Below are 13406 nucleotides of genomic sequence, written 5' to 3'. Positions count from 1 at the left end.
GCAACTACAAAGGACAGGCACCATTAGACCAGGAGGTGACCGCAGTTCTCACTGATTAGGGAAAGCAGATTGCCTTTTTTTCTGCGAAGACCACAGATAGGCAGCCAGTGACTTTTTTCCCTAACTGATCATTAACTTTAACACAGGAGCACTTTCAAGATTCTTCAATATGGCAGTTACCTGCTAATGTAATAAGGATTTAAAGAGCGACTCGGGGCACCTGGGTGGCTCAGTCGGTTAAGCCTTTGACTTTGGCTCAGGTCATGATCTCACGTTCATGGGGTTTTGAGCCCCGCATCGGGGTCTGTGCTGTCAGCTCAGAACCTGGAGCCTGCTTCAGATTGTGTTTCCCTCTCTCTGCCCTTCCCCCTCTCATGCTCTGTGTCTCTGTCTCAAAAATAAATAAAACATTTAAAAATAATAGACACTGAAAAATTGGTTGTTTTGCTTGTTCTGTAACCAGAATATATTGATCTAACCCTTTAGCTAAGACCTTTGACACAGGGCCATGGCTACAGCAGACGCTCAATAAATGATGCAGTTCTCATTAGGTGGCTGCTACATTTCTAGGTCTTCTGTATTCACTGAGCTGAGGCCTGTCTTCACCAGTTTTCAGAAGGGAGAGCAGACTGAACTGCATGAAGGTTCCAGAATCCTAAGCTGCTATGTGCACTAGTTGAGAGACCTGCCACGTATTTGTACCAAGTGGGCTTTATGAACAGCTCTTTTTCAGCTAACAAGGAAACATTAACATCAAATTGCTAAATCGTAAATAGTTCTCCCTAGTCAGTAAAATCTTAGATATCAAATGCATTATCCAATTTCCGGAGCTTGCATTTTCTTTGCCTGAGAGCATCAGGGACATAGAGACTGAGGAACCAGTATTAGCAGCACCATCTTTCTCTGGCAGCCTTGTGTGCTTGGGCTGTGGCAACAGAAGAGTGAGCCTCAGTGAGTAGAATTTAAAGATTCATTAATTATTTCAGTGATTCTATGAACAACTTCACTTTTTAAAGAAACTTGATTCCTATTCCTTAAAGGGGTGTGTTCACTGAAACACTGGACAGAAAATTGGCCAAGTTGTATCCCCCACATTGCTCCTGTCACTGGCAAACAAGGTAAGCAAAGGTTTCCCCAAATCACACCTCATTTTGATGCTTTTGGGGACAATGTAATCCTAGAGGCCATACACACAAGCTTGGCACACTATGACTGCTTTTTTGTGGGTTGTTTGCGATATGGCAAAACAGGTACAACTGGCAACCAAGACAATAAAGGCCTCTGTTTCAGGGTTGTTGTTGTTTTTACCTTTAGTTACAGCAGCTTCAGTTTGGAAGCTCAGAGGCAAGGGTCATTCCTTACAATACCACAAAAATCCAACCCTCTAGTTAAAAACCTGTTCAGAACACACAAGTCTAATTAAGTCTTCCAAAACCAAACCAAAAGGAAAAAAGAAGAGCCAGATTTGGGGAGTTAAGGACAGAATTTCCTCTTCTTTAGGGTTTATTTGCTCTGTTCTTCAAAGGAAAACCAAAATGGCGACTGAGCCACCACTGCTTTGTGGAATAGCAATGTGCAATGTCTCATCATGGCCTCAAGCTCCATCTGTGAACATGACAGAATCAGTCACAAGTACAAACAGGGCAGTGATGAGAAGACAGACCCTTTCCTCTTCGACTTCTCTCCACTTGTGTGCTTCCACCAGTATTTCCAGTTTATGATCCAAAAGAACTCTAAAATCGGCTACTCTTTGACAACACGACTATGATACAAATGCCGAGGCAGCCACTGTGTGCATTCCAAATGGGTATGAGAGACCGCCACTCTGCAGAAAGCTGGACATCGGCAATGCAGTGTAACTTGCCTATGAGAGAGAATGCTTTCCCACTTCAAAGAAGATTATGACAGGCAGAACAACGAAGCAGCAGGAAACAGGCAACAGCAATCACTCGTTTTCATCAGGGTTTTGAGGGTCAATGATTTTGACATGTGTAAAGGGGAAAAGCCCTTTGCGCCCATTCACTTCGCCTTCCCACTGGCCATTTATATTCATTCTTGTGACTTTCACAATGTCACCAACCTGTAAGGATGGAGAAAGAAGACAAAGTCAGCATTTTCTCTGCAAACTAAAGAAAAATAAAAGTTTATTTTTTAATACTTATTTTTTTGAGAGTGAGCAAGTGAGTGTGAGCAAGGGTGGGGCAGAGAGAGGGAGTAGAAAATCCCAAGAAAGCTCCCTACTGTCAGCACAGATCCTATGAACTATGAGATCATGACCTGTGCCAAAATCAAGAGCTGGACACTCAACCGACTGAGCCACCCAGGCACCCCAAAGTTTACTTTTTAAATTTTTACTTGCATTTAAGAGACAGAGAGAGAGAGAGAGAGAGAGACAGCAAGCAAGAACGCAAAAGCGGGGGAGGGCAGAGAGAGGGAGACAATTTGAGGCAGGCTCCAGGCTCTGAGCTGTCAGTACTGAGCCTGATATGGGGCTTGAACTCACGAACTGTGAGATCATGACCTGGGCTAAAGTCAGAAGCTTAACTGACTGAGCCACCCAGGTGTCCCAAAGAAAGTTTACTTTAAATCATACACACTGTTCCATCCAAAGGAACCTACCAAATAAGATCAGTGTGCTTCTCCTCAGCTGGTCAGAATGTACAGTAAGTGAAGCAGCTTCTGAGCATAAAAACAGCCTTTTTCTCCCCATGCTGGTTACTAACTCCAACAGGACAGAAACGAGCACTTACTTAACTCTCTCAGATGGTTAGAGTGAAGTCCAACACAAAAAAGTTATATACATAAAAATCTGTCTCCAACTTAATTTACATGGGGTGGAACTGCTGTCACCAAGACCTCAGTCACCATGCTGCCTCCAGTTGTCCGTTTCCAGCTCCCCTCCCCTCCCCTCTGTGATGCAGTCACAGAGGAAGGAAGCTCTGCTTTGAGCATCTTTTAAGGCCTATTTAAAAATTTTAAAATGTTTTAAAGAGTGTGAGTGGGATTAGGGACAGAGTGGGAGAGGGACACAGGATCCAAAGCAGCTCCAGCCTCTGAGCTGGCAGCGCAGAGCCCAGTGCAGGGCTTGAACTCACAAACTGTAAGATCACGACTGAGCCAAAGTTGGACACTTAACTGACTGAGCCACCCAAGCACCCCCTTAAGGTCTATTTTAAACTTCAGGGTGGTAGAAATTCTATCCACTGACAGGACAGGCACCAGTTAGGGGAAGCTCTACTCATCAAGGGGAATGCAGCAATTTTGTTTTTGAAGTGGTTTTCAAATTGTTCTGGAAACCCACAAAGCTCTAGAGAGGTGTTTTAAGGGCCCAAAGGGATTTCAACTATTTAAAATTGTATTTTATAAAGTCATAATAGAAAAAAGTACACTGAAATGTGCCACTGCTAAATTAACCTGTGCTCCCCTGCTAGCTGCTTTTCATGCAGACCTTCTTTGGAATGAAGCTTCTTTTGCCTTGTGTCTGACTGAAGACTCCCCCAAATGGCAATGTAAAAGCTACAAGATATCGATCACTATTTGCAACACATTCAGAAACAAACTGAACGCTAAGGTGGATCAGACTGCACTGGTCATTCATGTTAATTCCAATTTTTTCCTGCCCACTGTAATAGTCAACTGTACCACTGCCTTTTTAGCTAATTCTTATAAATCTCAACTTAAAAACAAAACATTTATACTTGATCAAAGATCCCAGAGATGACGAGGCAGCTTTAGCAGTCCACGTGCACAGAGATCTGGGCCATTAAAGCTGCCTCCCTAAGTGTGAAGGCAGACCTCTTCCTGCCTCTGTCTCTGCTCCAAAGCCCTGGAGCTCAGAGGCTTTGGGTGGAGCCACATCTGCCTCTCTTGGGTTACTAGGTAGGTCATTATTTTTTTTTTCTTTAATGTTTATTTATTTATTTTTGAGAGACAGAGAGCGCGCAAGCAGGGGAGGGTCAGAGAGAGAGGGAGACACAGAATCTGAAGCAGGCTCCAGGCTCTGAGCTAGCTGTCAGCACAGAGCCCGATGCAGGGCTCGAACCCACGAACTGTGAGATCATGACCTGAGCCAAAGCCATCCGACTTAACTGACTGAGCCACCCAAGCGCCCCGGTCATTACTTTCTGAGGAAAAGGAGGAATGTTTTCTGAAGCAAATCCAGAGAAGGAAAGTAGTCTTTGAAACAGTCACTTGAATTAGTTTATAAGATGACTAGGCGCCTAGGTGGCTCAATCAGTTCAGTGTCTGACTCTTGATTTCAACTCAGGTCATGATCCCAGGGTCATGGGACTGAGCCCTGCACTGGGCTCCATGCTGAGTGTGGAGCCTGCTTAAGATTCTCCTTCTTCCTCTGCCCCTCTCTCCCTCTTGTGCTCTCTCTCTCAACAAAAAAAGGCTAGGGCTCAAGCAGAAACACCAAAATCTAGTAATATTGCTGTTTAAACAAAAACTGTCTATAAACTTAACAAAACAAACAAAAAGAAACATAAGGTGTCTAAGACTAGGAAAACCTCAATCAACAGAGACCCAAACTCAACACATACTTATTAACACAGCACCAAGAAATAACTGCCTCTACGGGGGGGTGGGGCGGGGTGTGGGGGTGGAGACAGGTTGCTTAGGTGACTGAATGTCTCTTTATATATGCCGCTGGGAAGCAGACATTTTGTCAATGTCTTCCAAGTTTCTAAACTTGGGGATTTTGTCCTGCTGTGATCACACATCAATAAGAAAAGGGTTCATGCTACCTAGAGCTGGAGGAAAGGACTAAACAGGATGGAGAAGGAAACATACTCCTGTGATGTATGACACAGGCCTGGGTTTCCAATTCAGTGGACACCAGGAATGAGGGATTTGCCCATGTGGCCCCATTTTCACAGAGGTTTTTACCTGCAGAGCTTTTTACAGAGATGTTGATACCCAATGTACATGAAACTCTTATAAGGCAGGCTGGGATTATAAAAGATCTGCAGGGGCTGAAACTCCCAAGGTCACAGGCTGGTTCACCCTGAAGCAGGGGTAAAAGCCAGTCAACATCCAGTCCTAGCCATCTGTGTCCCTGCCGTCCTGTACACCGCAAAAGCAGCATGGCCCACCTGTGCCCGGGACCACTCAACCTCCCGCTCTCGAGCTCTTCTCACTAAGACACACCCATTGCTCTTAATGGTGTATCCTCACAATCTCTTCATGTGAATGCAGACTGGCTGCCCTGAGTTTTCTACCTCCTCAACCTTCATTTTCTTGCTATCACTAATTTACTTGTAATTCCTCAAACCTACTGAGAAATAAGAATGCAGTTACTACATTTATATAGAAATCAGCATTACCAAATGAAGCCTCTTGCCTTATGGAAACCAGCTTATTTTGAGTACTTGACAAAATGAAAATGGAAAAAAGAACTTTATCCCATGAGGCTCCCTGATTAGAACACAGTATAAAATCAGTAAAAGAAAAAAAAAATTGCCCTAAATTCCCTGTCTAAATTCTGACTCAAAATCCTTTATTTAGGGGGCACCTGGGTGGCTCAGTTGGTTAAGCGGCCGACTTCGGCTCAGGTCATGATTGCACAGTTCGTGGGTTCGAGCCCCGTGTTGGGCTCTGTGCTAACAGCTAGCTCAGAGCCTGGAGCCTGTTTCATGTTTCAGATTCTGTGTCTCCTCCCTCTCTGCCCCTCCCCCGCTCATGCTCTGCTCTGTGTCAAAAATAAACTATATAAAAAAAAAAAACCACCCACAAAACCATTTATATAGGAAAACCACTAATTCAACTCAATGGTAGGATGGCTTATAAAGACTTAATCTAGTAATTAAGAATTAGATTTTTAAAAATTTATTTATTTTTTTAAGTATGATCTAGGCCCAGTGCAGAGTTTGAACTCATAACCCAAGATCACGAGTTGGACGTTCCACCCAAATGAGCCAACAAAGGCGTCCAAGAATTAGATTTTATATGATGAAAGTTCTAAGACCAAAAAAAAAATGTACTTTAGTGTTTAGTAGATACGTACAGGAGAATAATAATAAAGCCAACTGCATGTATTTATAAATTATTACACTTATTTTCAAATTCATGTCAAGCTCAATAGAAACAATTCAGTTGGTTGAGCAATTAAAATGTGAAGATGATAACTGAGAATTCTATATTTGAGATCTAAAAATTCTATTTTTGAGATTTAGATTTTAAAAAGCTTTTTTTTTTTTAACCAATCAAGTTGTAAGGGTGTGTGTGTGTGTGTGTGTGTGTGTGTGTGTGAGTGCGCAAGCGTGCATGCACACCTGACCTGCTCAGTTAGCAGAGCATGCGGCAGGTGACTCCTGATCTCAGGGTCATGAATTCAAGCCCCTCATTGGGTGTGGAGCCCAATTAAAAAAAAAAAAAAAAGAAAAATTAATTTGTGAAATAGTTTAACAAAGTTACAACTGAAAATAAAGGTTTTCTTTGGCTTTGCTTTAAAAGGAAATAACAATTTCAAGGGAGAGTAAATTGATTTAATAATAAAAATTAAGTTTTAAAATATTTGACACATACTAATGACTTCTGAAATATAGACTTTTATAATTAGTGCTTGGAGTCCAAAATTATTTTCTCCAAGTCATAAATATTTTAATTTATGGATATCAGGAAAAGAAAAAAATTTTAATGTTTATTTTGAAAGAGTGTGTGCGAGCAAGGGAGAGGGGTGGAGGGGTAAAGGGAGAGACAGAGAGAATTCCAAGAGGCTCCGTTCAGTACAGAGCCCAACGTGGGGCTTGATTCCATGAACTGTGAGATCATGACCTGAGCAGAAATCAAGAGTCAGACACCTAACCAACTGAGCCCCCCAGGCACTGAGAAATGTCACTTTTATTCATAGCTAGGAAAATCATATAAATGTTTTTGAAAAATTTCATATTCTATGAAGTGTACCAACGATACAGTTTTATAATATATATACTCTTCTCCTACCATACAGAAATCATAAAAAGGGAAAATCCTAATTATGATTATTCCTAAAATGAAAATCTTCAGATCTGTGTATAAGAGAAGTTCTAATTTGAATGAGAACCTTGAGCTATAGTAGAAACTTCATAGAAATTACATAGCTTGAAGCTGAAGTTATGGAACTCTGAAAAAATGGTTTTATGTTCAATCTTGTCATCTTATTCCATTAACAAATTAAAATGTCTAAGTACAAACATACAATAATCAATGAACACACAAATTTAAATCAGGTCTAGGTATGCAGAAAACAGGAGCTACTAGGATGCTACAAATCTAGACCCTTACAGACAAACCACATTCCCAATTTCCTCAAACTTGTACTGCACGGGCTTTAGACCCCTTGCCCTCTCTGAGCCTTTCAGAACAGGAACCCTGCTGTCTTATGTTTGGAGCACAATGAGGCCAACAGATGAGGAGCTTCACTGTCTGGCCTTTATCTCCAACATACAACATTCTTCCCTTTATCTCCCTTTCACCTAAGAAAACAGATTTATTTTTCTAATAAATAAAATAGAAAAGAAATGAAAACTCCTGGATAGAAAACGACTGACATTAAAAAAAAAAAAAACGATCTTTTTAATGTTTATTTTGGAGAGAGAGAGAGAGAGAGAGAGAGAGAGAGAGAGAGAGAGAACATAAGTGGGGGAGGGGCACAGAGAGAAGGAGACCTAGAATCCAAAGCAGCCTCCAGGCTCCCATCTGTCAGCATAAAGCCTGATGTGGGGCTCGAATCCATGAACTACAAGATCATTACCCAAGATGAAGTCAGACACCTAACTGACTGAGCCACCCAGGCGCCCCAGACGGCATTCTAAATAAACTTCTAGTTACTGTTAATAACCACAAACAAAAACATAATTAGTGTATTAAAATAATATATAGAAAGGCAAGGACAAGTAAGAGGATGTGTGGGTTTATACCTGTAGAGAGAATTTGGTGAAGAAAGGGGAAGGGAGTCAGGTGAAGAAACACCCAGGTGGACTATGCTGTACAAAGGGACAATGGCCGTAGGGCACGTGGGCAGTTTGTAAGTAGGCTGGCACTCAGAGCCAGATCTGACTCTGCCAAGATGCTAAAAGAAAAAAAAAGGCTAAGGCAAGAATGAGCTGAAACTGGAAAGAAACAAAGCTACAGCTTGGGGCTGACGAGTGTTGTTGGCAGATGTTGGGCCCTGACTAAAGTTTTTATTTGCTCCACTCATTTGATGTCCTACAAAAAATACTTTGGAATTTTGTCATTTTATCTATATCTTCTCTATCTTAAACTGCACTTCAGATACCCAGACAGCTTACATTTTGGCTAAAGTTTGTAATCTTAGTCTGCCTTAGCTGATGTTTGATAAATGTGAAAGAAAACGAGGTAGAAAATCTGGCCTGGGGCATCCCTCTCCCACATCTTGGGTGAGCACATCCCTCCAGCTAAGGGCCCCTCCCTGGTTCCCCCAGCCTCTCACTACCTGGCTTGTCCAGTGTAGCCATCCTGCCCTGATCCAGCTTGTCGTCTCATGTCACCACAGCCTAATCAACCCAACTCCCAATCACTCTGCTCTTCTATAGCCAGGCCCTACCTACAACATTGGTTGGCTACTGTTCCCACCATTTTACCAAGGAACACCCGGTGGTCCAAAGTCACTAGAGCAAGTCCAGGTGCTACCTCTGATGCTCGATGGCACCTGAAGTGGGAGACTTCACCTGCCCTTCTCACTTCCTGCTGCTTAGCCCTCCTTTTCTGTGGTACTCTATAAAATAACCCCACTGTCCGGTGTACTTCCCATCTGGCATTTGTGGAAAGAAAGGCTCTGTCAGGTCAGGTCAAGTACACTGTTCTCTAGGTTTCTGGCAGACCTGCCCAAGGAGGCTTCCTCCTCACCCCCATCATACAATACATGGCACTCTCAAACAGGAAACTTGTTTTGCTCATTTTGCACTCCAAGTCACAACTCTCTTGTAAACTACTCTCTGGAGAAGTCTGCAGAATCAGGGCTAAAGAGAGAAGAGAAAACTATAGGCTGATGTCCCCATCCTACTGGGGACAGATGGCCAACCAGAGGAGCAAAGTGCTGAAGGACAGAAGTAACAGGCACAAGGGCCTAAGGACAGAAGAAGATCTTTAAAAAATATAAAGAGGGGCGCCTGGGTGGCTCAGTCAGTTAAGCCTCTGACTTCGGCTCAGGTCAGATCTCACATTTGTGGGCTTGAGCCCGCATCGGGCTCTGTGTGACAAACTGCATATCTCAAGATGCTATTGCCCAAAATTGCCAAGCTGGTCCTAAGAAACCTTAGACTTCTGCTCTTCTTTCACAGTTTGAAGACATGTAAGCAACTCTGATCAAAATCAAATCCCAAGGACAATCCAAGCCCCCCCTCATAACCACCTTATAAAGCTGCACATGCAGACAATGAGAGCAGGAAGGCTCCCTAGGCAGTAGCCACTGTAGATGGAGCATCTATTATGCTCAGAGCACTGGGCTAGGTTCTATACTGTGTATTCAAGATACATAAGATACAATTTGAATATCAGACCTACCTAAAACCAAGGTCTAAGATCAACAATAACAGGATGTAAGTAGTATCTTGTATGCTTAAAACAAGTATAAGGTAACACTGTGGTGCCTCATGCTATGTACTTGGGAGTAAGGCAGAACTAGACTGATGTCCTGCATCTACCACTTCAAGTGTCTATGTGTCTTGTGGTAAATTGCTCAAGCTGTCCAAGTCTCAGTTTCCTTGTGTGACAGGTTCTTGTAATAATTAGGGGAAGTACTATTGGGGAATTGTGAACCAGGACACCCAGCTAAGTAAATGGTAGTGGTAATCAGAGTGGGGATTCCAGAATAGAATCCCACTCCCACACTTACGCTCATGCTCCCAATTGGAAGCATTCTGGGAAGAACTGGAATCAATATGAAGAAATGTATTAAAGTGGGTTTTCGGTGAGCCTGGGTGGCTCAGTTGGCTAAGGGTCTGGCTTTGGCTCACGGTTCGTGGGTTCGAGCCCCACATCAGACTCTGTGCTAACAGCTAGCTGAGAGTCTGGAGCCTGTCTTCGGATTCTGTGTCTCCCTCTCTCTCTGCCCCTCCCCTGCTCATGCTGTCTCTCTCTCTCTCTCTCTCTCTCAAAAATAAATAAAACATTTAAAAAAATTAAAAAAAAAACCAAAGTGGGTTTTCAATCTTGTTAGTAAGAAGGGTACTCTCAAAACTGATAATGGGATGGGAAAGATGCCATATCAGAATGAGAGAAGATGAGGGGCAGGCCTGAAAAGAGGGGGGTCTAATAAGTTACTGTGATGGATACCAAGCAGCTTTGGAAGACAATGGAAAGAAGAAGGTGAGTCAAGTAGTCAAAACTGCCAAAAACATTCAAACCTCATGCTTTCTAATTAACTTGTGATTCTGACAGTATTTATAGGATATTTTCCACACCATTCTACCATCATCAATTTAATAAGGTTTACCACAGATCTACTGTAGCTCAGTTCCCATCCTCAAAGAACCTCTGTCTTCACTGTGGTATAGAAAATAATCTACTGTCCAGATATGGTAGATGCTCAATGAATATTTGTTAAAGAAAAAACAGTATAAAAAACAACAAATGGTGGCGGAGGTGCCTGGGTGTTTCAGTCGGTTGAGTGTCTGACTTGATTTCAGCTCATGGTTGTGGGACTGAGCATCACGTTGGGCTCTACGTGGAGTGTGGACTATATGCCTAAGATTCATTCTCTTTCTCCCCCACTGCTCGCTCGCTCTCTCAAAAAAAAAGAGAGAGAGAGAGAGAGAGAAAGAGAGAGAGAGAAAGAGAGAGAGAGAGAGAGAAAGAAGGAGAAAAAGCAACAAGTGGAAGAAAAACTCAGTAGAGTCGAGTCCATGCTGCAGAGCACAGGAGGAGGATCTATTGTTTTGACCCTGGGAACCTTAACCAATAGAGAGAAGTCAAGGTTCAGGCTAAGAATAGAGAATGGCTGAGATCTGATGGCTACTTGACCATTAATGCCTCATTCTGACCTCGCAAGAGCTCTCACATGTCAAAACACTGCATGTCATTTCTCATGCTGCTTCTAGCTCAGTCCAAGGCCCTTCACATGGCGAACAAGCCTCAGAACACCAATACAGAAAAGATGTCCTGGCTATGTTATGCTGCCTGCTGACCACAATTACAGGCCTAGCTGTGGACCAGCTTCTTCATGGCTCCACTGAAGAGTATTTGGGCTCAGATCCTAAAATGCCATCTTGCTGCTGTTCTCATCACTCCCGATTCTGGTATAATGCTCTTCCTTTGGCTTCACAGTAGAAAGACTGAGCCCAAAGAACCATTCACTTCAGAGAGCAGATCAATCTTGAAGTTGGTGGATAACAACTCAGTTCAAGGAGAACTCTACTCGAAGATGTGGCTAACCCCATCAAAAGATCAAGAAGACACAAACCTTATGTACCAACCTTACTAAATGTCACCTATGACAATCCTAATAATTATCAGAATTGCCACACACCAGAAGGACACTAGTCAGCCCCATTCTTTATGTCTGGTGAGGACCATGCAAGAAAGCAAGAGGACATTTCCTTTACCTCTACTTGTCCAGAGCATCAACAGAAGGGCTCTGGAAATAACTCTAATGCCTGACTTCTGGCACTTGATTCCAAGAGTTGTCAAAGCACTGGAGGGCCCAAGCACTGGCTGCCACAGCAGCTTTCTGCTCCCCTAGTCAAGTCTCCCTTCCTCATACAGTTATTTTCAGACTGTACTCTCAGGTTACAAAAAATAAGATCAGAAGCACAATGGGTTACAATGGAACCAGAAGTTATAACTTGGGTGACACGAATGTGTCTCAGATATCAAAGAACATCCTGAAAGTATATGTGGAATTGTATGTAAGTGCATTAATGCACACTGTTTTCCTGGAGAAAGCTTTCATCAGATTCTAAAAGGGGTCCATAACCCAAAAAAGGTATAAAACACAACAAAAACCCACATCCTACAACCACCAGGCAGTTTTAATCCTGCTATTTGTGGCTTTCATTCATTTACTTGTTCAACAAATAATGATTATTAAAGTGCCAGGAGGGGCACCTGGTGGCTCAGTCAGTTAAGCGTCTGACTTCAGCGCAGGTCATTATCTCGTGGTTCGTGGGTTCGAGCCCCATGTCGGGCTCTGTGTTGACAGCTCAAAGCATGGAGCCTGCTTCGGATTCTGTGTCTCCCTCTCTCTGAGCCCCACCCCTGCTTGTGCTGTCTCTCTCTCTCTCAAAAATAAATAAAAACATTAAAAAAAAAAAAGTGCCAGGGATACGACAACAAAGCAGACAACAGGCCTGCCCTCATGGAGCTGCCTGGTATCTTCACCTGTTTTAACAGCTGCCCTTGTGTTCTCTGTGCACCAGCACCTGAATCAAAGCTACCAGAACAGAACTGGAAAGGCTTTTAAGGGCTACACCCCTCCTTGTCCATGTGCCGTGAGTAGCAGTCAAGTAGTCACAAGTACTCTCTCCTATAGCTGATGTGATTTACTGGTTTTTAACACTGAAGACTTATTTTCTTCTTTGAAATTCCCATTATCCTTCAGGACAGCATCTTGACTTAGGAGAAGTGGTTACCAGTTAACACTTCTTATGCAAACACAGGGATTTTATTTTAAGATGGGCTAGGGGTTAACAGTATCTCAGGCCTGTATGCTGTGATGCAAGAGAATGTAGGCAATGAAGAGGAAGAAGTAAAACTATCTCCTTTTGCAGATGACAAGATCCTATATATAGAAAATTCCAAAGATGCCACAAGAAAGCTATTAGAGCTAATAAAACTGAGCAATGTTGCAGGGTACAAGATTAACACAAATATCACTTGTGTTTCTATAAGTCAGTAGTGAACAATTAAGAATGCAATTTCATTTAGGGATGCCTGGCTGGCTCAGTGCGTAGAGCATGTGAGTTTTGGTCTCAGGGCTGTGTGTTTGAGCCCCATGTTGGGTGTAAATATTACTTAAAAACAACTTAAAAAAAAAAAGCAATTCCATATACACTGGCATTTATTTTTTAAGGTTTATTTTTGAGAGTAAGAGAGCACAAGCAGGGCAAGGGGCAGAGAGAGGAGGAGAAAGAGAATCTGAAGCAGGCTCCAAGATGACAGCAGCAAGCCTGATGCAGGGCTAGAACTCACAATGAGATCACAAACTCAGTTGAAGTCGGATGCTCAACCAACTGACTGAGCCACCCAGGTGCTCTAGTGGCATCTATAAAAAATTTCTTTTTAATCTTTAAGTTGTTTATTCTTGAGAGACAGAATGAGTGGGATGAGAGGGGCAGAAGAAGAGAGAGAGAGAGAGAATCCCAAAAAGGTTGTGTTATCAGTGTGCAGCCCGACGCGGGGCTTGATCCACAGATTCATGAAATCATGACCTGAGATGAAATGAAAGAGTTGGATGCTTAACTGAC

General features: G+C 42.8%; 1 protein-coding gene across 1 annotated transcript in view; it reads right to left on the bottom strand.

The window, feature by feature from the left end:
* Window positions 1–1464: 1464 nt before the first annotated feature.
* CRKL (CRK like proto-oncogene, adaptor protein) overlaps window positions 1465–13406 on the bottom strand; it is a 33861-nt gene continuing 21919 nt past the window's right edge. The window contains exon 3 of the mRNA XM_029922600.1: window positions 1465–2080. Coding sequence (XP_029778460.1) covers window positions 1946–2080 — 135 coding nt within the window. The 3' untranslated portion in view covers window positions 1465–1945. The remainder of the gene's footprint in view (window positions 2081–13406) is intronic.

The sequence above is a fragment of the Suricata suricatta genome, chromosome 14 (assembly GCF_006229205.1).
Source record: "Suricata suricatta isolate VVHF042 chromosome 14, meerkat_22Aug2017_6uvM2_HiC, whole genome shotgun sequence".
In the NCBI taxonomy this organism is placed as follows: Eukaryota; Metazoa; Chordata; class Mammalia; order Carnivora; family Herpestidae; genus Suricata; species Suricata suricatta.
Note: the sequence above shows the minus strand (reverse complement) of the source record. Positions and strands in the feature narration are given on the sequence as shown.